This window comes from Hyperolius riggenbachi, chromosome 12 (assembly GCF_040937935.1).
Source record: "Hyperolius riggenbachi isolate aHypRig1 chromosome 12, aHypRig1.pri, whole genome shotgun sequence".
NCBI lineage: Eukaryota > Metazoa > Chordata > Amphibia > Anura > Hyperoliidae > Hyperolius > Hyperolius riggenbachi.
The window spans coordinates 13,493,480-13,520,865 of record NC_090657.1 but is presented as its reverse complement, the minus strand read 5'-3'; the positions used below and the strand labels follow the sequence as shown (position 1 = coordinate 13,520,865).

Genomic DNA, 27,386 nt, shown 5'->3' with positions numbered 1-27,386 from the left:
TATGACAGGTAGTGACATCTTTAGTCCTGTCAGGGGCAACTCTGTGGAATGTTTGTTTCTGAGAATTCCAAAGCCAGTAGACAATATTCCTGGTCTCCCAAAATGTTCTGGGAGGTCTATCCTGCAAAGCTAAACAGCCTAGGCTGTGACATCACTGGGAGGGAGGGGCTATATACCAATATTATAGCAATATATAGTAAAGGTTTTTGATACTTAAACCCCCAAAACTGGTATCTACTTATTTTTCTATATGTCACTACAGTGCCTCTTTAATTATAAAGAATGCAGATTACATGATAGACCTTATGCCTAGTACACACCATACAATTGTTAGATTTTCTGTTAGATAATTTCCTGTAGGGACTGGTCAGTATCTCTGGTGCATTGTCTTCTGGTTATCTCCTGCTGAGTAGAGCAATGCCTAATTGCTAGTCAGCTAGATGGTTAGATAGAGAGTTTCCAACATGTTGGAAATTATCTATCTGGCAGGTAAATCTAACAGAAAATTGTATGGTGTGTACCTAGCATAAGGCACAAATAGTTAACTGTTTGAGCCTTGTATGTTTTAGTAATACAAAGCAGCTAATGGTCCCCGGTACCATGTTAGTGATCTGGTTTCTCTGCAGCCATCAAAAACATGTACCATATCTGTGGCGAACATTACGGAAAGTCGTGCGCAATCGCCAACGACTTGCGTAATGGTCCAGCCCATTACTGTCAGTCCTGTGTAGATTAAAACAAATACCTTTCCTTTTGCTCTCTTCCACTGAAAGCAAAAGCCCCTCACCCACATCCTGTGTCAGATCAGCAAGGAATTTCACACGTGGCCGACCTCCTAGGCAGAGCCATTTGGTGCACAGCTCATTCCCCAAAGGAACTAGCTCCAACCAGTAAGATAAGAGATTCCCTCCAAACTCATAGACTCAAACAAAGGAAACTTTAATTTATTAATAATTCAAAATAGGCTTGCCACAGAAAGACTAAAAATACATTTTCTGATACCCATAAAGCAGTTATATCATTCACCTTAATTACAATTTTCTAGCTGTCAGGAATCAGTAGGGAACCTCCTTTATCTGGCCTGCGCAAAGCGAATGCGATAGAATAGGCATGTGTAGCCTCATTTGATACAGGGTCGCAGGCCGCTTATGAATATAGCCTCGGATTTGCGATGCGCCAATCTGGGGCGGAGTCACACAGATTATTAATAGTTGGTACATTTTCTTGCTCTGAGTCTGGGGGTGGCAACCTTGCTGCCAGGAGATAACCTTGCCTTCCCTCCACCTAGTTTGGAGGTAACACAGCCCCAATTCTAAGACTGTATAAATATGGGGCCAGCAGAGCCCGCCCCAGTCCTTCCTCATTTCATCTACTAAAGGAGAGCTTGGAGCATGTGTTCAAGAAGGACCGAACGCATGCTTTCAAGGACTCTTAAACATTAATGCCTACTTTAACTGGACTTTGTTTTCTTCATTCGCCAAATGGACTGATCAGCCATAACTACAGTAAGAACTTTCTGATTTTATCCCTGTTATTTTAAGCTTTGTGTCTATGTGTTAATCTGTGTAAATGTATGTAATGCAACTTTGTTATATAAACGTTTAAAAATCGTTATGGTTACAATCTGTTCTAAATATACACAATCGTACCTATTCTCCTGAAATCGCTACCCTGTGTTTAATAGAAGTGTGCCTTTATAACCCGTATGCGAGAACCCGGATATAAAGATCTGACCCAGGTTCCTGCATACTGCTAAGGGTTAATAGAGCGTTCTCGAAGTCCTAGTATAATTACAGTAGCGGGCTGTGTAACCCGCTTGGTGGCAGATCTTTGAATTGTATGTGTGTGGTGAATCCTTTGGCGTCTGAACGCTCCCTCCGCGAGTCAGTTCATCAAATTGCGAAGTCGGGTTACCCTTCGTGATGAGCAAAATGACCGTGTAAGAGGATTTCTGACTCTGATCGATTAACCCCATCCGCAGACCGGCCTTGCGGTCTGTGACAATATCGACTACATTTTACATGAGAAGCAGGTACTGCGTGCGGCTTTCCATACTAGTATATGCAAGCCAATCACGGTGGTCTTCTGATACAAGAAACCTTTGTAAGTCCAGTTTACATACATGAGTGAGAAGACCGAGTGCTCAGACCCCTCTGAATGAAAAACGGGTGCGGATGTTCGACTCTAATGAGCCCAACGGAAAAACAAGACAACTTGTCGGCCTCCACGATCTTATCACTTCAAGCTTCTTCTAATTGTGCATATAGCGGAGAATAAAGAATGCAACCTACTTTAAAAAAGGCATCTTCAAACACCAGAAGAGGTCCAGAGAAACCAAGAATGAGAAGGGGCTGGGCACCGAGGAGACAGAAGAAGACGCCCTGGGCAGCTGTGGCCACCATCAGTTCTGGGACACCCATCCAGTTCTGGGTCTTCTGAGCTGAGAAGTGAGAGGAAGTCAAATCATGAAATTCAGATTGTCCTCCAACACTCTTAAAAACGTCAAATACTGGAGTCAACTTTTAACTTTTAAGCTCAACTACTAAGCTGTTTAGCTTTCAAAATGGCATGAAATGTAGTAATATGTGTATGGTTACTGTGCCAATAAAATCCCCCCCCCCCAAAAAAAAGGCAAATACATGACAAGATATAACTCAAGAGCGAACCAGCTCATAAGTGGTCTATTTAGCCAAGACTGGGGCTGATTTATAATTACTGGAACACAATGCTCAGATTCTAAATCTCTTTCTCCAACTTAAAGGGAACCTAAACTGAGAAGGATATGGATTTTTCCTTTTAAAATACCGGTTGCCTGACTCTCCTGCTGATCCTGTGTATCAAATACATTTAGCCACAGCCCCTCAACAAGCATGCAGCAGATCAGGTGCTCTGACGTCAGACTGGATTAGCTGCATGCCTGTTTCATATGTGTGATTCAGCCACTACTACAGCCAAAGATCAGCAGGACTGCCAGGCAACTAGTATTGTTTAAAAGAAAACATCCATATCCCTCTCAGTTTAGGTTCCCTTTAAATTGTCAATATAAAGCAAACTGTAATTATCTACTAGAGAAAAATCAGGAATCGGCGAGGCGTCCTGCAGTGTTCCACAGTTTACTTAAAGCGGACCCAAACCAAACATTTTTTTAATTCAAAATATTTAGTTGCACCACTCTGACACATACAAAGATAAATAAACACTCCTTCAAGCCTATGAGCATTTCAGTGCATGCTTTTCACCCTTCTCTTTCCATAACTAGAGTTATACTGGGGGCAGCCATTACTTCTGAGCTTAGTAGGAGGTTTTAGATCATGGGTAGGTTTGTCATCAGCTACCCTCCCTCACAGGGGCGTCGTCTATGTGAAATCTCACACAAGCTGAGATCACCTCCCCTGTGACATCATCAGTAGCAGCCTGTGTTTTGTTTTTGCTTTTTATCTCCTCCACCAGTCTGTCGGATTCTGTCCCGGCAATATGAAAGGAAGGGAGGGGTTCCTCCAATAAATGTAAAATGTTTTATATTTGTCATCATGCTGCTGAAAAACGGCTGCTATTTATTATTATTATTATTATAAGTTAGAAAATAGATTTTATTTCTGAAATCTTGTATTTTTAATTTGTCCACTTTAAAGTCTTTACACACCATAGATAGTCTGATGGGGATTGTGAGGCAAGCCAAGGCTGTCTGTACAGGTGCATAGCTAGCCTGCAGGCTAACGATGTGTTTTGTTGCAATGTGTAGAGGCGAAGGGTTTTGTACGATGTCGCACAGAGGGCAGGTTGAGTGAAAACACAGGCGGACCACTGATCGAGCAGTTGTCGGGAGTCGGGGTCTGCTGTACACACCCCAGATTATTTTCTATGACTGTTATTTCCCGCCCCACCCGACTTTAATTTAGCATGTGTACGGGCCTTTATTCAGCAAAGAACATGACCATAATATAGTTTAAAACTCTTTTAATATGCTCTAGACAAGTCATGAGACTCACCCATTAATCCTCCAAAGGTGATGGCAGGAGAGAGGGCGGCAAAGTAGATGAAGATGAAAGCGGCCAGACATTGCGGGTTGAGAGCATCGCGGATGTCACTGAGATACTTCGGGTAACGACGTTTGATGTCACGCACCAGACCACCAAAAGGCTTGCCAGTTCTCTGCAGAGGGTCTTCTGGTGGTTCTTTGGGCTTCAGATCTGTTGAACATAGAAGTAATAGTAATACAGGCTTGCAAGCAATGCCATGCCAGAGATACAAACCTATTTCTGACAAATCCCATTTATTTCCTGTACCTTGCATGGAACTAATTAAGCTGAATCAGGTTTGTCCTGACCACAAAGTGCCATCTTTCAGAGGGACAGAGTGGCGCAGTGGAGCAGTGTGAGCAGACCAGGAGAAAATAGAGTACCCTAAAGACCCAGTAAAATAGGACTTGTTCCCCTGTCTCCGGTTTACTTTAACCACTTCACCAGTGGCGTAGCTAAGGAGCTGTGGGCCCCGATGCAAGTTTTACATGGGGCCCCCCAAGCACTCTATACATAACAATTGATACGGCGCACCAAAACCTGCCAATGGCAACTACAGTGTCAGAGGTGCAAAAAGAGGCTGGGAAACAGTTTGTTAGTGATTACCCCCAAGCACTCTATACATAGCAATCCCTGCCAATGGCAACTACAGTGTCCGAGGTGCAAGAAGGGGATGGGGAACAGCTTGTTACTGATTACCCCCAAGCACTCTATACATAGCAATCCCTGCCAATGGCAACTACAGTGTCAGAGGTGCAAGAAGGGGATGGGGAGCAGCTTGTTACTGATTACCCCCAAGCACTCTATACATAGCAATCCCTGCCAATGGCAACTACAGTGTCAGAGGTGCAAGAAGGGGATGGGGAGCAGCTTGTTACTGATTACCCCCAAGCACTCTATACATAGCAATCCCTGCCAATGGCAACTACAGTGTCAGAGGTGCAAGAAGGGGATGGGGAACAGCTTGTTACGGATTACCCCCAAGCACTCTATACATAGCAATCCCTGCCAATGGCAACTACAGTGTCAGAGGTGCAAGAAGGGGATGGGGAACAGCTTGTTACTGATTACCCCCAAGCACTCTATACATAGCAATCCCTGCCAATGGCAACTACAGTGTCAGAGGTGCAAGAAGGGGATGGGGAACAGCTTGTTACTGATTACCCCCAAGCACTCTATACATAGCAATCCCTGCCAATGGCAACTACAGTGTCAGAGGTGCAAGAAGGGGATGGGGAGCAGCTTGTTACTGATTACCCCCAAGCTCTCTATACATAGCAATCCCTGCCAATGGCAACTACAGTGTCAGAGGTGCAAGAAGGGGATGGGGAGCAGCTTGTTACTGATTACCCCCAAGCACTCTATACATAGCAATCCCTGCCAATGGCAACTACAGTGTCAGAGGAGCAAGAAGGGGATGGGGAGCAGCTTGTTACTGATTACCCCCAAGCACTCTATACATATCAATCCCTGCCAATGGCCTACTACAGTGTCAGAGGTGCAAGAAGGGGATGGGGAGCAGCTTGTTACTGATTACCCCCAAGCACTCTATACATAGCAATCCCTGCCAATGGCAACTACAGTGTCAGAGGTGCAAGAAGGGGATGGGGAGCAGCTTGTTACTGATTACCCCCAAGCACTCTATACATAGCAATCCCTGCCAATGGCAACTACAGTGTCAGAGGAGCAAGAAGGGGATGGGGAGCAGCTTGTTACTGATTACCCCCAAGCACTCTATACATAGCAATCCCTGCCAATGGCAACTACAGTGTCAGAGGTGCAAGAAGGGGATGGGGAGCAGCTTGTTACTGATTACCCCCAAGCACTCTATACATAGCAATCCCTGCCAATGGCAACTACAGTGTCAGAGGTGCAAGAAGGGGATGGGGAACAGCTTGTTACTGATTACCCCCAAGCACTCTATACATAGCAATCCCTGCCAATGGCAACTACAGTGTCAGAGGTGCAAGAAGGGGATGGGGAGCAGCTTGTTACGGATTACCCCCAAGCACTCTATACATAGCAATCCCTGCCAATGGCAACTACAGTGTCAGAGGTGCAAGAAGGGGATGGGGAGCAGCTTGTTACTGATTACCCCCAAGCACTCTATACATAGCAATCCCTGCCAATGGCAACTACAGTGTCAGAGGTGCAAGAAGAGGCTGGGAAACAGTTTGTTAGTGATTACCCACAAGCACTCTATACATAGCAATCCCTGCCAATGGCAACTACAGTGTCAGAGGAGCAAGAAGGGGATGGGGAGCAGCTTGTTACTGATTACCCCCAAGCACTCTATACATAGCAATCCCTGCCAATGGCAACTACAGTGTCAGAGGTGCAAGAAGAGGCTGGGGAACAGCTTGTTACTGATTACCCCCAAGCACTCTATACATAGCAATCCCTGCCAATGGCAACTACAGTGTCAGAGGAGCAAGAAGGGGATGGGGAGCAGCTTGTTACTGATTACCCCCAAGCACTCTATACATAGCAATCCCTGCCAATGGCAACTACAGTGTCAGAGGTACAAGAAGGGGATGGGGAACAGCTTGTTACTGATTACCCCCAAGCACTCTATACATAGCAATCCCTGCCAATGGCAACTACAGTGTCAGAGGTGCAAGAAGGGGATGGGGAACAGCTTGTTACTGATTACCCCCAAGCACTCTATACATAGCAATCCCTGCCAATGGCAACTACAGTGTCAGAGGAGCAAGAAGGGGATGGGGAGCAGCTTGTTACTGATTACCCCCAAGCACTCTATACATAGCAATCCCTGCCAATGGCAACTACAGTGTCAGAGGAGCAAGAAGGGGATGGGGAACAGCTTGTTACTGATTACCCCCAAGCACTCTATACATAGCAATCCCTGCCAATGGCAACTACAGTGTCAGAGGAGCAAGAAGGGGATGGGGAACAGCTTGTTACTGATTACCCACAAGCACTCTATACATAGCAATCCCTGCCAATGGCAACTACAGTGTCAGAGGTACAAGAAGGGGATGGGGAGCAGCTTGTTACTGATTACCCCCAAGCACTCTATACATAGCAATCCCTGCCAATGGCAACTACAGTGTCAGAGGTGCAAGAAGGGGATGGGGAGCAGCTTGTTACTGATTACCCCCAAGCACTCTATACATAGCAATCCCTGCCAATGGCAACTACAGTGTCAGAGGTGCAAGAAGAGGCTGGGAAACAGTTTGTTAGTGATTACTTCTATTCACAGCATCTATAGAAATGATTATTATGAGCACAGGACCAATAGAGAGGTAATAATGTAGATGAGGGAGAGCCCTTCGGGGCCCCTCTGGCCCAAGGGCCCCGATGCGGTCGCTACCTCTGCACCCCCTATTGCTACGCCCCTGCACTTCACCCCAAAAGGCGTTTTTACCCTAACGGACAAGAACGATTTTCACCTTTCAGTGCTCCTTCCTTTCATTTGCCAATAACTTAATCACTACTAATCACAATGACAATCTATATCTTGTTTTTTTCACCACCAATTAGGCTTTTTGGGGTTGATATTTGTTTTCCAGTAATTACTTTATTTTCTATGCATTTTAAAGGAAAAAACAAGGCAAAAATGAAAAAATACACTATTTCTCCAATTTCATCCCCTATAGTTTTAATATAAACACTGCTACTGTGCATAAAACCCACACATTCTATCTGCCTATTTGTCCTGGTTATCACAAGATTTTAATTATGTCCCTAGTACAAAGTATGGTGACAATATAGTATTTGAAAATAAAGGTGTATTTTTTCTATGGTGTTTTTTTTCTCACTTATCTCACGTGCACGCGCATGGGAACGCACGTGCAAACGAGAGAGCGCGCACGTGGACCCCCATCAGCGGGAGCACGCATGCGCACAGCAACAGCAGCACTGTTTGACTTATAAAAACGTCCTGGACCCATTAAGAGGCTCTAGCAGGACATTTTTATAAGTCTGGTTGTCATTAAGTGGTTAAGAGGTTAACAGATATTAGATTGGATCTCAGCTGAGATCACTCCCCATCACAGCCAGATTTTTCTTGCTCACTCTAGTACTAAGCTGAGGAATCTCGCCCTGGTGTTCCCCAGAATGGCCTTTGCCAGATAAATGTTCAATTCTCAAAACAATCCAACGTCGATGAAGGGAAGCCTCCTTTAATAGATTTCATTGAAAATTTTTTTTGAAGCCAACTAAAATCTAATGCCAGCATAGCAGTGGAAGGAAAGCACTGGGCACCAAAACGTCAGCTTCCAGACTTTATTCAAACACACCGAGTGGCAAGCAAACACTAGATACATAGACCTATCTTCTAGTGTTTGTTTGCCACTTGGTGTGTAACCTGTTTGAAAAAACTCTGGAAGCTGATGTTTTGGTGCCCAGCGCTTTCCTTCTGCTGCAATGCGGTTGTAACCTGTTTTGCTGGTTGCACGCTACTTTTCCATTAACAGGTTACCAACATTAAGCCAGCATCAAGTGCCAGCCTCTCCTCAGTCTCTCAATGTTAAAATCGAATGCCTAGTCTACAAGAAAATTGCATAATAGATGCATTCCTCAAAGCAAACCTTAACTAAAAATAAACTTATGGGATAACTGAGTGTGACGTACAAGTAATAATAAATAGAGCTTTCCTAGAGTTTTATATTCTTATTTTCAATTGGAGGGGTTACATTTTAAGTGAAGAAGCCAGGTCAGTGTGATGTCGAATCGGCTTCCTTCAACTTTCGCAAAAGAGAAATAATAACCTTTTCAGTACTATTTTGTCAGTGGTGATTGTTCAGGCAGATACAAGCTTCTATTTACTTTTCAGTAGAGCTGCAGGCTTCATTTGACTGCAATTCAAGTGCCTCATTTGCACATATAAAGCACTGGTTTTGTTAAAGCGGACCCAAACCAAACATTTTTTTAATTCAAAATATTTAGTTGCACCACTCTGACATATACAAAGATAAATAAACGCTCCTTCACGCCTATGAACATTTCAGTGCATGCTTTTTACCCTTCTCTTTTCATAACTAGGGCTATACAGGTGGCAGCCATTACTTCTGAGCTTAGTAGGAGGTTTTAGATCATGGGTGTGTTTGTCATCAGCTACCCTCCCTCACAGGGGCGTTGTCTGTGAAATCTCACACAAGCTGAGATCACCTCCCCCGTGACATCATCAGTAGCAGCCTGTGTTTTGTTTTTGTTTTTTATCTCCTCCACCAGTCTGCAGGATTCTGTCCCGGCAATATGAAAGGAAGGGAGGGGTTCTTCCAATAAATGTAAAATATTTTATATTTGTCATCATGCAGCTGAAAAAATGCTGCTATTTATTATTATAAGTTAGAAAATAGATTTTATTTCTGAAATCTTGTATTTGTTCAGGTACTTTAGCAGGAAACTTTTTTTTTTTTTAGTTTTTAGATTTTTTAATACACAATCTTTGGCCAAGAATAAATGTGTTGGTCAAGACAGGGACAGAGAAAGTAGTTAAGTCAAAAGATGAGTGTTACTATTAAATAGTGCTTCTTGTTTTCATATTAAAATCTGACAAAACTGGTAACCTCACAGAGGTGGTGTATTTATTGTACATGATTTTGTCTACATGCAAAGTCATGTAGCAATAAAACAAGAACCAAGATCATGACCGACCATTCAAAGTCTTACAAAGGCAGCTGTGAAAACGGGATTTCCATTGCTGCATTTGTGTATCTTTGGCTCGTCAAGATTCTACGAGTATGATTTTGCCATGTAAGAATGAGTAATCATCTGGGCTCCAGATCTGGCATGGAAGGGTTCTAGCTACCTTTGTGTCCACCTGGTACAATCTTCACTTCCTGATATCTCCTCCTAAGTAGGTTTTGCTGCACTGGTACCAAATCCTTCAGTAGCTGTTCATTAGTGGAGTCTGTAGGAGGAAGGACTATGCAGCAGTCCAAGAAGTCATCTAAGGACTTTTGCAGATCGTTGCGGTTCCCAGCGAGGTACATCTCTGTCCGGAAAACCTGTGAGGAAAAAACGGTCAACGATAGGAAGAAAAACTCTGACTATCTTGTTGGGCTACGGAGGTCTCAGCAATTTTTAACCCAGTAAAACTATGTTTGGATTTATTTGAACCACCTACATCTAACTTTACAGGGTAGTGTACTGGTAGTTCGTTGCCCAACACCCTGATATTGCAGCACTATAGACATCCCTTGCTTGGAATTAGTATGTTGTCCCCGTATTTGGGTGGGTTTCCTTCGAAAAATGTTCTACAACAGTTCAGTTGGGAATTAAAACTGAACTCCAGTCGGGCATCTTATGTAATAGTTTATTATCCAGTTCAATCCATTTGCAGTCAGCATTATACTATCACAATGTAATGTGCACAAAAAGGCTCTCTACCTACAAACTAGATTCTTATCCCCTACAATCAGAGATTCCAGGCTGGTCCTATAGATATACATGTTGGTTTCATCATGCTATATATTAAACTTAAGGTACACTTTTAAAAAGGACCACTATTGCAAAAATCATAAAAATGTAAGTACAAGTAAACATATACAAATAAGAAGTACATTTCTCTCAGAATAAAATGTGCCATAAGTTACTATTCTCCTATGTTGCCGTCACTTACAATAGGTAGTAGAAATCTGACACAACCAACAGGTTTTGGACCAGCTCATCTCCTCATGGGGGGGGGGGGGGGTTCTCGAGGTTTTCTTTATTTTCCAAAGCACTTAGTGAATGGCAGTAGCTCCGTCCAACTGCCCAAAAAGTGTGCAGCGAGCAGGGAGGCTGGCCAGCATCTTTGTATAAATCTTTTTCACGGAATGTCTTTATAAAGAATAAAGGCCATGCTGAGAATACCCCATAAGGAGATGAGCTGGTCCAAAACCTGTCTGTTCTGTCAGAAAAGTAATTTATGGCTCATTTTACTCTGGAAGAAACTTACTTCTTATGTGTGTGGGAATACAGGTATTTTAAAATTTTGCGATAGTGGTCCTTCAAGCTTATTTTTACATTTAGGCGACTGTTGGTAAACAGTAGTAATTCTTGTAGAAAAATAAGGATATAACCACTACTCACTCTTTCGGACATCATGCTGGAAACAGCCCTCCCCACCTCATGGTAGCTGGTGGTGACATTCTCTGGGCCGAGAAGGATGAACAGGAATCTAATGGGCAGAGGAGCCTCGATGACCGAGTCAAGATGGACGGCCTCCTTCAGACGTACAAAAGCCAGCGTGGGGTGCTCCAGGAAACCAGCGCAGCCTGTGATGTGGGTAGATGATGAGGATGAGCATGAGGTGATAGGAGGAACAAGGTATGGGAGGTCCAGAGGAAAAATGAGGAGATGCAGGACAAGAGGGAAACTAGAGGATTGAAGACTACCTGAAGGATGGGAGGTGGTGGTGGTGATGATGAAAGAAGAGAGAAAGAAGAATTAAGAGATAAGTGGATACAGAGAGTACTTGCCATCCCAGAAGAACCCGTGAAGCTATAAGTAGCCCAGGAGCCTCAGCATACAAGAATGAACAGAATTTCATAAGAGTAGCTCATGTCATGTGTAGCAGAACTTACGGAGGAGCATGTGACCAGTTTGAGGCATTATCGGTCAATAAGGTTCCGCTTTGCTATGATGACTTAGCGTAAAAAGGAAACATGTGGCACTTGTATATGGCCAGCAATTCAGAGTCTTGGCCAATGGCCTCAATTCACTAAGATCATGCTGGAGATAATAAGGCAAGAGAAAACTTACCTCCACACAGTGAGAGAGTTATCTTATCTCTTCATTCCTTAAGTTACCTCCTCTGTAGTTAATTTACCTTCTCTGTAGTTAATTTAACTCCTCTGTAGTTAATTTAACTCCTCTGTAGTTAATTTAACTCCTCTGTAGTTAATTTAACTCCTCTGTAGTTAATTTAACTCCTCTGTAGTTAATTTAACTCCTCTGTAGTTATTTTCACAGGCAGTTAACAGTCTGTCTGTAACTCTGGAGTTATTTTAAGGATTGGAGAGTTAACTTAAAGACAGAAGAGTTAACTTTAGGCTTGCCTGAGGTAAAATGTTTCCTGAATACTACATGCCTTATCACCATGGTAACAACTCTAGAAGAGTTATTAAAGACAGGAGATAAGCTTAGTGAATTGAGGCCATTATCTCCACATCAAACTGATCACGTTTCTTCAGACGTTCTGCTGCATGTGATCACCTAATAATTCCTAATGAGTTACACTAAACTGTTCGCCTACTAGTAGCGCAACTTCAGTAGTTTTGTGCCAAAAATCTCCCACCTATAGGAACTGACTTATGAAGGCTTTCTGGAGCTAGAAAACACTGAAATTCTGAAAACACTGAGAAATTCAGAAATCCAGCAAGCCTGAACACAATGAATTGAAAAATGCAGGATATAAAATGCAAAAAGTTTTGCTAGCCCCACCTGTGTCATAGCAGACCATAGCAAGAGTTGCTAAACAATTAGCGAAATAGTGGTCAGGTGATTACAAGCGTGAGCACTGCAGTGAGATTTTACTTTGTTATAAATCTAAGTTGAACAAATCTAATTAAAGCCATAATGATTCAATGCAGGTTTGTTCATACTACTGCAATCGCATGACTGCTATTCTCACTAAATATTTACCAACCCTCCTCATGGTCTAATCTAATATAACTCAGGAGAACATTGCAGTCTTCTGCCACCCAATAGCGGACTGTCTGGAAACAAACCAGTCCGGGCTCACTGGATATGGAAATCTTTCTTCATCCAGATTTACATTCTGAAACTGATCACAGGTGGTGATTTCTTTAGTGCTGTCAGGTGCACCTCCGCAGAATGTCTGTTTACTCTGCATCCTAAAGACAGTAGAGGCAATACTTGCTCTGGGAGGAGAATTTAACATAACTAAATAGCCTAGGCTAAGCATCATTGAGTGGGTGGGGTTACATACCAATATACAGCACGAACCTATATAGATATAGGACGTGTTTCTGAATCATTTACTGCATTCCACTTTATGTTAGGATGGTTCCTCTTTAACGTTCAGCATGTCCAGCCCATCTCACCTTCAAAGGCGTAAGCTAGAGATTATGGTGCCCTATAGCAAAAATTTGATGGTGCCATCAGACCTAGGCAATCTTAAGCAATGCCAGCTGCCCTTACCCTATGGTAGTGATGGCTAACCTCGGCACTCTAGCTGTGACAAAACTGCAAATCCCATCATGCCTCTGCCTCACCGAGTTATGCTTAGAGTTGTCAGAGTATTGCAGTGCCTCATGGGACTTGTAGTTCCACCACAGCTGGCGTGCCAAGGTTAGCCATAATAACTGCCCTATGGGATATGAGTTGACTGGGCAATGTACAATCCTATGCAATGTACACTGCAAACAGTCTATGTCAGGGCTGGGCAGACATTGCACGCCCCGGGCCGCATGCTGAAGACCTAAAATTCCTCCCTCCTGAGTCACAAGCAGAAGAAAACTGAGGGTAAAAACTCACCTACTCGCCGCTCCCTGTGTCGGGTCTCCATGGCCACAAGGCATCACATGACACTTGTCACATGACACTCCGTCAGGACGTGCCAGCGTATTACATGCTGGCTGCCAGCGCGCAATACGCTGGCACTTCCTGACAGCATGTCACATGAGCCCTGTTGCCATGGAGACACGACGCTGCAATCAGCAATCAGGTGAGTTTTAACCCACTGTTACCGCCCGCTTGTGACTCTGCAGGGGCGGGGGAGGAATCCGGCTGATTACAGCTCACGCAGGCCGGCTACGACCCGTAGGCCTTAGTTTGCTCAGAGCTGGTCTATCGGCACCGAGATAAAGTCAAATGGTTGAGAAATAAAGGAAAATTAATAGTCTACATGTTACCTACCACTTGGGCACCCTATGCTCCAGGGCCCCATAGCAGTTGCTATGGCTGTTGCTAAGCCCCTGCTCCCCTTAAGTGTACATACATGTTGGTGAGATTAGTCATGGAGACACTTTTGGGCTCTTCTATCGGTCTAGCTGCAGCTTGGATATGTGAAGGGATGGAGAAAGGTTTGGTCTACTGCATAGAAAAGGCTCCAATAGTAGTAACTGAGAGGGATACAGGTCTAGTAGACACACCTTTCACAGCAAGAAGGTAACAAGAGTGTGTACTTACCAACCAAGATCACAGAGGCTTCTGCATTCTCTGGCACTCTCTCTTTTAGGGGTGACTGTTGAATCAGAAGGATTAACATCATGTTAGCTTGTCTACTATGGTATGTTCTACATGCACGTCATACAGCTATGGCGGTATATAGTATCTGCTGAACAGGCAGGAACCTCCTGCCAGACATGATCTATAATGGTACAGCTTAACGGTTCATTAGACTGGCAATATGTGCAAAGTTCTGGTTTAAAGGGACCCTGAGCTCCTCTCATGGGCATGCGTTTAAGACTCCGACCAGTACTGCAAAGTACTTAAAGATGCATACCTTCCTGTAGCTTGTGCTCTCCTCTTTCATTTGATGCCTGAATCGCCTTTCTACACTAAAAAGTTTTCATTCGATTACAATTTAAAAATCGCGGCTGCCATCTTGGCTATGTTATAACGTCCGGGTCACCCCTGTCTTCTCTGTTAGAGAAGTGCATCACTGAATGAAGCAGGAAGAGGAAGTGACACGCATGGCCGTTGCAAGAGGCTCCTCCAGAGGGGTCATAGTACGACTTTGTTGGAAGTCGTCTGGCTTAAAGGCATGCCCATGAGAGGTGCTCGGAGTCCCTTTAACCCCAGCTAATTCCCACAGAAAAATACTGAATGGTTGAATTTGTTTACATTAGACAAGTGTTTCTGACCTTAACATTAAACCTGAACAATATAAACAGCAGTAGGCTGCCATATTGCAGATGAAATATGATGCAAACAGCTTAGGCACCTGTTGATGCATGTACACATTAAAGCTTAAAGCCTGGCACACATCTAATTCCGATTGGCCAAGGATTGGTCAATCTCACCACTTTCATGTATTATTAGAGCTCACACCTTCACAGTTTATACATCGTATTAAAAATGTGTTAGCCCTCGTGCTACATGGGGGTGTTAAAGTTGGTCAGTCATTGGCCAATAGAAATTGTATGTGTGTGCCAGGCTTAACGTGAGCCTTCAAGTACCCCTGAACTGAGAGAGCATTTGATTGCGCTAAGAGCCATTCTGTGAATGGTGCTGTGACATATGTCACAACACCATCCTCTCAGTCCAGTGCCCCCAGAGGTACCCGCTCTATTCAGATGAAATCTTCGACTGACTAGAACGTCAAAATGGGTGGGGAAGAAATGGCAGTTATTCTCCCTAGGAACACCCACGATCACGCCCACTTGTAACTCTGTAATTTTTTGACCTGTTAAAAAAAAACCCGACAGTATAACTCACCTACACCGGGTTCCCTTTGATGTCTTTTCTACCCTGTCAGCTCTCCCACTCTGGTGCAGTTTCCTCTCATATCTGCTGGCATTTTCACCGCTGCGGCGCTGACCCGGTACTGCCGGGCTACTTCCGGGTCTGCGCCATAGTGGGGAAAATGCTGGCAGATACAAGAGGACACGGCGGCAGTATGGGAGAGCTGACAGGGCAGAAAAGACAGTGAAGGGAACCCGGAGTAGGCGAGTTATGCTGTGGGGTTTTGTTTGGTTTTTTTAACAGATCAAAAATTTACAGTACAGGAGTACTTTAAATGAAACTGATGATATACACAAGTGTTTCTATCCTCCTACTCCTAAAAATAACTTTTAGATATTCCACAGTTTTATGTTATATTTAAAACCTTAAAGGACTTACGAGGTCAGATACAAAAAAAAAGTTAAGTACCTGCATCATGTTTGAATGCACCGAGGACGCCATCCGTGCCCTCCGTGCAGTTCCGCCGGGTCCCCGCAGTTCAATCGCCCTACCGGGCCGCTCCCGACCCCACAGCTCGGGTCAGGCTCTCCTGCCTCTTGTAAAATGGCCACCGGAACTGGCCGCGGCTGCGCAGTCCGCAAAGACGCGAGTACGGCTGCGCAGCTCTAGGGCCTCCCCCCCCTCCCCCCCCTCCCCCCCCGATCCACGCACAGGAGACAGGCGATGGCGTCCTGCGTGCATTCCAACATGATGCAGGTACTAACTTTTTTTTTTTCATTTTGCCTCGTAAGTCCTTTAAAGTAGATTTATTGTTTTGTCTCAGCTCAATGATATAGTCTATTCGAGACTCCCATGTCTCAGAGAGCAAAAAACACATGAACTATTGATGTTTTTATGTATCCCCTGCTCTCAGAAGCCAAATTCTCTGCCAGGAAAGTGTTTTATGGCTGTAATTCCTTATTAGCAAGAGACGCTATAGTCTGAACAGGTCCTGACTGGAGAGAAACTGTCAGTTGCATAGCTGAACATTAACTCTTCAGGCAGAGAAAGAAGAAAAAGGAAAACAGTATAGATATTTAAAAACTGGGAGAGAGAAGGCGCCCCAAAAAATAATTGGTAGTAAATGAACGGTATATCTACTGTATATTATGTGACTAAAAATAACAAAAAATATAAATAATAAAAATGGCTTACCTCAAAGGAAGGGGCAAAGCAAATTTCAAACAAAAGGTTTATTATACATCAGACGCTATAAACAAGAATGCGTTTCGCGGAACACAGTCCGCTTCCTCAGATCAAATACAAAGCACCGTGTCTTTATACTGTAGACAGTAAGTTCGGAGTGCCTAAAATAGCGAGCGCATAGGTATTTGTGTGCTAGGCAATGTACATACACATGTCTATCCCATCATGTCACAGGTCACTGAAGGTTCCCCTTTAAGTTCAGGCAAGTAAAGAAAAGTGTTTATTAACCACTTTATCCATCACTACAGTAGATCTACGTCCTCTGTGACTTCATCTAAGCCACGAGGACGTAGATATACGTCTTGTAGCAGAAACAGTGCTGTGCAGGGTTGGGCTTGCTCCTGTGCACATTTCTGGCACTATCTGATGCAGCGCTAATTGGTGAAGGGGAATATGTGTTCCCTGAGCTATTGAGATTGATTTTTACCATTAAAAATACTTATTTCTCAGTTCATAGTGAAAAATACACTCTGTGGCATTATTTCAGAATCAAATTTCTTCACCATAAATTGTGACAGGAACATAATCTAAGTTTTGTGATGAGCGGTAAGAATAGCCAAACAAAATCTGTGTTTTTTATCTACAGTAGCCCTTTTTATTTTTAAACTGGAATTGGTAAATCTGAGAAATAATGTGTTTTTTTCTATTTTTTTCCCATTAAAATTCATAGAAAACAAAATTGTTTGAGGGGAAAAATGGCATACAATGAAAACCTAGTAGTTTGTCTTGAAAAAAAAAACAATATATTTTTCATTTCTGGGTCATAAGTAGGGATAAAGTTATTTCTGATTAAATAAGGACATAGCTAAACTGTCAAAACTGCTCTGGTCCATAAGTGGGAAACAAGGTCTGGATGTGAAGTGTTAAACAGTGCTGTACAGCCTTGGCTTGCCACTAGGCCGCCCTCATTAGCTTCTGCCTTTCATAATGCAGCCCCTGCTCAGTGCTGCGTGTAATAACCCCTGATGATCATCACTGGCCTTGCACTGCTTACCTTCTCTACAATGGTTTTCATCTCCACCTGGGATAACAGTGGTTGGCCACTCTCTGGCTCCCCTTTAGACACCTCTTCATCAGGACGGCTACAGATAAAAATCAAGGACATCATTTGAAACATTCCTCATTGTGTAGTGATCACTAAAGTGTAACAGTTCAATGGTAATAATGGACGGAATTCTTATGTGTATTCATATGAACCAGACAGCCATGGCTAATCAAAGTAAAGCTATACACTGACAGGCAGAGCCAGGACAGGGTCCTCCAGCACCCAAGGCTGAGACAGCAAAGTGCGCCCCTCCATCCCTCCCACACCAGCCGTCACACACTAATTGCTATTAGACTAAGAGGCACCCCAGGGCCCCCAACATCCCCAACACCTTAATATCTAGCTATCTGGCTTGCAGTCATTGCCATGTATCCCCTTTTCTTATTTCTTTCTGCTTCAAACACAATTAGGAATGACAGCTGAATGAATTCTGCGCCCCCTCCTACACTGCGCCCTGAGGCTGGAGCCTCTCCAGCCTATGCCTCGGCCCGGCCCTGCTGACAGGTATCCAATATAGTAGAATACTTATTAAGGGGTGTGTCCACAAATAAAAACAATGAAAAACTGGGCCAGCAAATGGTCAGAGAAGTGCAACAACAACAAGTACAGTAGGCTGATCTAAGCAGTTACTGCGTATTTACTACAAGTTAAAGGATACCCGAAGTGACATGTGACATGAGATAGACATGTGTATGTACAGTGCCTAGCACACAAATAACTAGGCTGTGTTCCTTTTTTTCTTTCTCTGCCTGAAAGAGTTAAATATCAGGTATGTAAGTGGCTGACTCAGTCCTGACTCAGACGGGAAGTGACTACAGTGACCCTCACTGATAAGAAATTCCCCTTTTTATCGCTTTCCTGCTCTCAGAAGCCACTTTCTCCTAGGAAAGCGTTTTATAGTTGGAATTTCTTATCAGTGAGGGTCACACTGTAGTCACTTCCTGTCTGAGTCAGGACTGAGTCAGCCACTTACATACCTGATATTTAACTCTTTCAGGCAGAGAAAGAAAAAAAGGAACACAGCCTAGTTATTTGTGTGCTAGGCACTGTACATACACATGTCTATCTCATCGTGTCACATGTCACTTTGGGTATCTTCTTGAAATGTATCGTTTTTAACATTATAAGGTTAGGAAGGGAGGTTTAAGGGTTAGGAGAAAGAAGGTGGGTTTTAGAGTTAGGCATCAAGAAGGGGAGGTTTTAGGTTAAGGTATCGGAGGGGGGAAGGGGTAGGGTTCTGTGTGAGAGTAGGGTTAGGTTAAGTTGCAGTAAAATACGCAGTAACTGGTTAGATTAGCCTACTGTACCGTGCGACACACATAGGAAATCAAAGATAAATATACAGAGCTACAAATGCCAATCTCATCATTTCACATGTCACTTTGGGTGAGACTCACTTGTGACGCAGGAGAAGTGCCCTCAGAACATCCTCCCTGTTGTTGGGGTTCAGACGTCCTTCATATACCAGCTGATCAACCAATTGGCTGGCGATTCCAGGAAGAGTCTTCTCTGCCAGATCTAGTAGAACGGTGCCTGGAGATGGAGAGTCATTCATAAGAAAGCGTGTGGATAGTGGTTAGACTATACATTTTTTTTACTGCTAAAGATTCCCGCTTACTTCCTGGCTCTAGAGCTTCCATGGCTATCACTGGATCCCTGAAGGTCCCTAGGACAGGAAATGAGGAATGGAGGTAGAAAGTTCACAGGGGTTCTTATGTTCCTCATTCCACAGGAGAAAAAAAAGTAACAGTGAGGGAAATAACCCCAGATGGGAACAGAGACCGAAGGAAAAAGGCCGTCTCTGGTCTCCTCTATTGCGGACAAGATCATCGGGAAACCCTTCCCCTCATTTGACCTTCTAGACTGTGCTCCAGAGCATTGAGGATTGCCAACGACCCCTCACACCCTGGCCAATGCTTCTTCAGTCGTCTACCATCCATAGCCGGATTTCAGGCAAGGCCACTAAGGCCATGGCCTAGAGCACCAGAAAGCAAGCGGCGGTCTGCAGGCTGGCACACTCCTGCAGTAAAGCTGCCAAACATGTGAGCCACAGCGGTTGGGCAGGCGTTTGGGGGATGAAGGGGCAGAAAACGGGAGCAGCTTACGGTCCGTGACCGGAGCGGTTATTCACCATCACTGCTGACCACTCTTCGAGTCCGACACCTCCCACCAACCAGCTTCAACCTATCAGAGCGGTGGAGGTATGGTAAAGTGTTTTACCGTAAACCATGACTCAGTGATGGCTGGGGAGGTCTCACAGTGCCGCTGGGACTGACCGATACGTCAGAGAAACCCCGATGCACAGGTCCAGAGAAAGTGACCTCCCTAAAGAAGAATATAAACTCGAATTGGCGCTGCATCAATAATGGATACCTTTAAATACATTGATTACTGGGACCGATAAAAGTGTGTGTATGTAGGCGGAGGGGTTTTCTGTTGGTCAGGGGGCAGCTGGTGAAAGTGACCTTGAGTGGTAAAAAAAGTGAAAATCCGGCCCCGCTACCATCAGGCTGCCGGCTTCGGGCCATCTCCACCAGGACTTCAAGGCACAGGAACTCCTTTTTGCCCCTCTGCTGTCAACCTGTTGAATTCCATGCACTCCCACCTTCAGTGCCCACCTCCCTCACTTTCTGTTAGACTCTCTAGTGCATACATGTCAAACTCTGGCCCTCGGGCCGAATCTGGCCTTCAGAGCCATTAAATTTGGCCCCAAGTGGTTTCCCCTGCATTATGTTTGGCCCACTCTAGACCACCAGGGAAGCTATATTGGAGGTGAAGCCCTAGACCACCAGGGAAGCCATATGGGGGAGGGAGGAGGGCCACTAAACACCAGAGAATAGGGAAGGGTGGGGGCCACTAGACACCAGAGAATTGTAAAGGGAAGGGTGGGAGGACCACTAGACACCAGGGAACTGTACAGGGGAGGGAGGGAGGACCACTAGACACCAGGGAACTGTATAGGGAAGGGAGGGGAGGACCACTAGACACCAGGGAACTGTACAGGGGAGGGAGGGAGGACCACTAGACGACAGGGAATTGTATAGGGGAGGGTGAAGAACCACTAGACACCAGGGAACGGTATAGGCATTGGAGGGGAGCCATTACACACCAGGGAACTTTATAAGGGTGGAAGGTGACCACTGGCCAGTAGACATTGAAGTTGGCCGGCAACTTTATTTAAGTTTGACACCCGTCATGGTCTAGTGAAACTCTGTTTCTGTAATATAGCTTGTAGTCACTGCTGTTTGTTGTTAATCGTGATTTGTGGCATTACCGATCTATATTCAGGGCTGTTTCTTGGGCAGGACAGACAGGGCGACTGCCCTGGGCGCAGACTGGCAGGTAGAAGAAGGGGGCGCAGACAGAAGGAGCTGGTGACGTGCGGTGCAGCTGAATGTAAGAAGAAAGAAGATTACCAGAGCGATCACCTTCCTTAACTCCTGGGCTGCCTGCGTCAGATGTCAAGTCATCCTCACATCACCACCGCGTGAGGACACCTGGTGTCCTGTAGCGGTACTGCAGGCTGTTAGTGAGCAGCGCCCATGGAGGAGTCTGCTTCCCAGGCTCTCTTCGCCTGTGTATCTTACTGGTCCCTGCTTCCTCCTGGATGAGCGGCTGGTCACTAGTAAGTAGGCAGATCTTCTTGTGACCTGTGGCTGTCCCTAAGGAGTATGGATTCACGAGTCCACGGAGGAGGGGGTACAATTTTTACACCCTCGCCCTGGGTGCAATTTAACCTAGAAACTGCCCTGATTCCTACTGTACTCTGAGCTACATAAGCGCCAAACCCAATTCCGGGCACGACTCAGCCGTGCTTCACCAATAAAAATTATTCTGCTTTTTCTATATCATCTAATTTTTATGTACTCGAGTAGATTTTTAAAAAGAAACATTACAACATGGAACCTCAGTGGTCAACAAGGTTAGATGAACACTTGCTCTATACCCTTTGACTTTGTCAAATGGAGTTACTTGACAATTGAGCAAGATCTATGCTAAATTTTAGTATAAGTTATATTTGAGCAGGTTTTTGTGAGAAAACGCGGAAAAGCCGCCGCGGGTGCTCAGAGCAAGGCGGCTGATTCCGCGTCCAACGCGGCAGGTTGCGCGCGTGGGCCTGCATCTGCTAGCATGACTGAATGCGGAGAAACCGCCGCATGTCCTGAGAACAAGGCGGCGGATTCCGCGTCCGACGCGGCGGTTTGCACGCATAGGCCTACATCTGTCAGTATGGCTGAACGCGGAGAAACCGCCGCATGCTCTGATAGCGGTGCGGCTGGTTCCGCACCCAGCACAGCGGATGGTTTACAGCACATGTCTGGTGTGGCTGGGACTGATAGTCCACACAGGTTCAGAAGGACGCGCGCGCGCGCTGAGAGGCAGACCATTTATTACAGCCAGAAGGGAGTCAGCTGACCAAGGCGGTCAGCTGACAATTCAACCAGTTCCCATTGGTCCAGCACTTAAGGGAGGCGCTGGAGAGCGCTTTAGTATATATACTGGGTGCTGGTCATTCACTGGTGTCTGCCGTTGCGATCACTACGTGGAAGCACTCAGACCTTTTTGTTAGATTCTGTGTTATTCTCTAGACCAGTTCCTGGGTGTTGATGACCAAGGACCTCACACCCCAGACTAGGAATTCTGTATATCATTTGTGTTATTCTCTAGACCAGTTCCAGGGTGTTGATGATCACGGACCTCACACCCCAGATTAGGAATACTGTATATTATCTGTGTTATTCTTCAGACTAGTTCCAGGGTGTTGATGACTATGGAGCTCACACCCAAGACTAGGAATTAGCTTTACCATCCTGTTATACTTCAGACTAGTTCCAGGGTGTTGATGATCAAGGAGCTCACACCTTAAGACTAGACATTGTTGATTATTTGTTATGACCTTCTGCTTTCCTGACCTCTCTTCTGATCTCTGATTTGGTACTTCGCTAGATCTGATACTCCGTTGCCAAACCTTGCTTGCCTTAGGATTCCGTATCAGTCTCCTGTCTCTGTATCTGATCTGTCTGTGTGTTGCCGACCTGGCTTGTCCGACCTTGAGAGCTATCTCCCCTGTTAAGAGATAGTTCACAGATCTGTCAGTGACATTACACCATTGGTGTCACTCACACTCTGGTCCTTCCCACTCTCAGCCTGACTCCTCCCTTTGGAGAGGCTCAGGCCTCTGGAAGGAACCTGTTCTCTGGGCAGTACCCCTTACTGCCTTGCACCCGCTCTTCGGGTGCTCTCCTCAAAGTATTACTGTTGCACCAAACACTCATATCACTCAGGTGTCCAGAGGTTAGAGATATATCTGATCATCGGTGATACTGCAGATCATCAATAATCGGGTATATATCTGTATTCTCGGTGATACTGCAGATCACCAATAATCAGACCCTCTCTGTGTTACACCGATCGTTACAGTTTTCCAGTATTTCAAAACAGCTGGTAAAACTCACCATTTTTCATAGCCCTGCGTAGTTCCAGGAGGCTGCGGAAAGTCAGGTAGGACAACTGAGGCTTTCCCCATTGCTTCAGATCTTCCTGATAGCCCTCTTCATTCTTCAGCCAACGGGCAACCTCAACCCAGTGCAGATCGCTGTTGGGGTCCATGATCAACTCCTGCAACTCCACGTATGTCTAACGGAAAAGGAAGAGGAGGGTGAACAGAGTACAAAGAGGGCAAAAGGTTCAAATCTGCCTACAGCAAACCAACAACTGTGGATTTGGGTAACGTTTATTACAATGACTAACTGTACAGAGCTTTTCTTACAAGCTTTCAAAACCTCAAGCTTCTTCTCCAGGCATGATGCAGAACTGGATCAGAACCGTACAAAAGTGAAAACAATGTACAAACGGTCATTTTTCTTGTAATCTTGTATAAAAACAGATTGGCCCAATCGATCGTTTCGTAAAGGTGCCCATTAACTGTACAATTCCACGGCCGATAGTTTCCGATCAAATTCCCGCCAGGCCATTCTATTGCATTAAAAGGACACCCGAAGCGAAAATAAACAAATGAAACAATTGCATCTATCTTCCTTCTCCTAAAAATGAATTTTTAAGATGTTCCACAGTTTTATTTTATGTTTAAACCTACGTTTTAACTGTTTAACTGTTTTTGCTCAATGACACATTAATTGAAGTATGCCAGAGCTAAAATCTCTGAACTATTGATCCTTTTTATCTCTTTCTTGCTTGCAGAAGCCCTTTTCTGCTAGGAAAGTGTTTTATAGTTGGAATTTCTTATCAGTGAGGGTCACACTGTAGTCACTTCCTGTCTGAGTCAGGACTGAGTCAGCCACTTACATACCTGATATTTAACTCTTTCAGACAGAGAAAGAAAAAAAGGAACACAGCATAGTTATTTGTGTGCTAGGTACTGTACATACACATTTCTACCTCATGTCACATGTCACTTCGGGTATCCTTTAATTAATTCATTTTTGGGAAACGATCAATCGGACGCAGAATCATACTATTAATGGGCTCCACTATGCAGAGTTCTCCCCCCAGAGCATTCTAGAAGTTCAGGTAGCTTTTTTTACTGACTTTGGAGCTCTCAGAAAAAAACATTCTGCAGCGCTGCACCTGACGGGACTAAAGATGTTACCACCAGTGATAAATGTCAGAATGTAAATCAGGGAGAGGAAAGATTTTACAATGGCCAAACACTGACTAAATAATTTATAATATTGTAAAGAAAAAAAATATATTAATTTACGTTACTTCAATACAGTTCCTCTTTAATGCCCAGTTTAGGCACATTTTTATATACATTAAAGGACTGTTGACCTACTGTAAAAGGGATATGGCAGCTGCTGTCATATTTCTTGCCTGATCTTTCATGCCTCAGTAGTGTCTGAATCACCCACCTGAAACAAGCATGCAGCAAATGCAGTCAAACTTCAGGCAAACACCTGATCTGCTGCATGCTTGTTCTGGGTCTATGACTACAAGTATCAGAGGCAGAGGATCAGCAGGACAGCCAGGCAATGTGCATTGTTTAAAAGGAAAGAAATATGGCAGCCTCCATATCCCTCTAGCATCAGTAGAATAGAATGTTAGAGACACTGAAGTGGAAAAGAAAATGATGATATAATGATTTGTATGCCAAGCTAAGAAATAAAACATTAGGAACAGAGACAGAAGTCTAATATTGTTTCAAGTACAGGAAGAGTTAAGAAACTCCAGTTATCTATGCAAAAGAGCCATTGAGCTCCATGACTTTCAAAGTCACAGAGAGCTCTGTCTTCTGAAGTTTATTATCTCAAGTGTCTGTAAATGTATTTTCTTTTTCTCTGCAGAGAAGGGTTCAAAAGTTCACTTTGCCTGCTCTGTAAAATCATTTAGAATGCTGAGTAGTGTGTAAACTGCAAATATTAGAGAATGATGCAATGTTATAAATGTTGTAATAATTATCCGTACTACACAACCAATTGATTATATCATTTTTTTTTCACTTCCGTGTCTCTTTAAATGAATTATACATAAAAAAAAATGTGTAAAGTTTTTGCAAAATAAAAAACAAAAAACACCAGCTGTTTAATTTCAGAGATCCTCAGAGACTGACAGCTGTCTGTTTACCCCTAGTCAGTCTGGCACACGGAAGCCACGCCTCCCTGCTGAATGATAGCCTATCATGGCTGTCAGTCTTTAGTAGGGAGGCGTGGCTTCACTCTGACTTTGGGATGTGACTGATGGGAGTTTAGGCAGATGGAGGATATTACCAAGTGGTTCTTTAAGATTTATGAATTGGTGCAACTGATATTTACAAGGTTTACTTTGCAAAAATGACAACTTTAAAAAAAAAAAAAATAATAATAATGTTCCATTAGAGGTATTTGAAGAAAAAGTTATACAGGTAGTCCCCAACTTACGAACGCCCGACTTACAAACGACCCTCCGATACGAACAGCATGGATTCTGTGTTTCCATGGGAACAAGTCAAAAACCTTTTTTTTTAAAATTGGACTTGTGGTTTTTGAGAAAATCTATTTTAAAAAAATTCTAAGAAAAAATGGCTTTTAAACTTGTATAAGTGCAGAGGTGACACAGAGGGGAACACTGGAGGCACAGGGGGGGACAGAGGAGGTACAGAGGGCAGAGGTGACACAGAGGGGGACACTGGAGGCACAGGGGGGCACAGAGGAGGTACAGGAGGCAGAGGTGACAGAGGGGGACACTGGAGGCACAGAGGAGGTACAGGGGGCAGAGGTGACACAGAGGGGGACACTGGAGGCACAGGGGGGCACAGAGGAGGTACAGGGGACAGAGGTGACACAGAGGGGAACACTGGAGGCACAGAGGAGGTACAGGGGACAGGGGTGACACAAAGGGGGACACTGGAGGCACAGGGAGGCACAGAGGAGGTACAGGAGGTAGAGGTGACAGAGGGGGATACTGGAGGCACAGAGGAGGTACAGGGGACAGAGGTGACACAGAGGGGGACACTGGAGGCACAGGGGGGCACAGAGGAGGTACAGAGGGCAGAGATGACACAGAGGGGAACACTGTACCTCCTCTGTGCCCCCCTGTGCCTCCAGAGGGCAGAGATGACACAGAGGGGAACACTGGAGGCACAGAGGAGGTACAGGGGACAGAGGTGACACAGAGGGGAACACTGGATAAACAGGGGGGGAACAGAGGAGGTACAGAGGGCAGAGGTGACACAGAGGGGAACACTGGATAAACAGGGGGGCACAGAGGAGGTATAGGGGACAGAGGTGACACAGAGGGGAACACTGGAGACACAGGGGGGCACAGAGGAGGTACAGGGGACAGAGGTGACACAGAGGGGAACACTGGATGCACAGAGGAGGTACAGAGGAGGTACAGGGGGCAGAGGTGACACAGAGGGGGGCACTGGAGGCACAGGGGGGCACAGAGGAGGTACAGGGGACAGAGGTGACACAGAGGGGAACACTAGATGCACAGGGGGGCACAGAGGAGGTACAGGGGACCGAGATGGCCCAATGTTCCGACTTAAGAACAGATTCAGGTTATGAACAAACCCACAGTCCCTATCTCGTTCCTTAACCGGGGACTACCTGTATATCAGTGCCTGAATTGGCTTTAAGTCCAGTCTGATTTGCAATGTACAGTAAAGGACTTGTCTTTAGTATGCATCATAGACAAACTCACTAATTTACAGGAAAATATAAACAGTTTAGTGTGAATTTACTATAAATACTGAACGCATGCCGAGTTTCATATCTGTACACAGACCGTAAGTGTGTAAACACGTCATGAACATCCCTTATGCACACGTAAATTGTGTATACACAAACACAAGCCGAGCCTAATGACCGCACAACACTTGTACATTCCGGTCTGCAGGTCCTGCTCTCTTACCCATACAGCAGTGATTATCAGGGTACACAGGGCAGGCAGGTGCCCCCTCTGTGCCTTCTCCATTGAGAAAGTGGGGCTGTTAGCTGCAGGACTGGGTTCTCCATTTGTCTGGCAAGTGTGAGCGCTGCTGGTAAATGGAGCAGGGAGGGGGAAGGAGGTACCAAGATTCTGGCTAAACCTGAATTTCAGTCAGGAAAGTGTGTGATAATGCGGGTCTAGGACAGCGATAGGATACCTCTGGTGACCTTACATGCAAAGGGTTACAGGAACCACTGTGGATAGGCAAATAAACATGACAGCGTGGGCCTGATCATAAGGGCTGGTTCATACCAAGAGCTCTTTTCAAAGTGCCCACATTTCAAAAAAGCGTTTGGCTAACATAGAGTGCGTTACCGCAGCAGCGG

The 27,386-nt window shown here is 44.8% G+C and overlaps 1 protein-coding gene across 2 annotated transcripts in view; it reads right to left on the bottom strand.

The window, feature by feature from the left end:
• Positions 1–27,386, bottom strand: part of SLC4A1 (solute carrier family 4 member 1 (Diego blood group)) — a 184,421-nt gene that overhangs the window by 46,203 nt on the left and 110,832 nt on the right. For both annotated transcript variants that reach the window (XM_068263166.1, XM_068263167.1), the window contains 8 exons: positions 23,088–23,268; positions 19,029–19,164; positions 17,581–17,668; positions 14,124–14,178; positions 11,061–11,245; positions 9,796–9,994; positions 3,990–4,190; positions 2,292–2,440 (listed from right to left, as the gene is read on the bottom strand). In XM_068263166.1, coding sequence (XP_068119267.1) covers positions 2,292–2,440; positions 3,990–4,190; positions 9,796–9,994; positions 11,061–11,245; positions 14,124–14,178; positions 17,581–17,668; positions 19,029–19,164; positions 23,088–23,268 — 1,194 coding nt within the window. The remainder of the gene's footprint in view (positions 1–2,291; positions 2,441–3,989; positions 4,191–9,795; positions 9,995–11,060; positions 11,246–14,123; positions 14,179–17,580; positions 17,669–19,028; positions 19,165–23,087; positions 23,269–27,386) is intronic.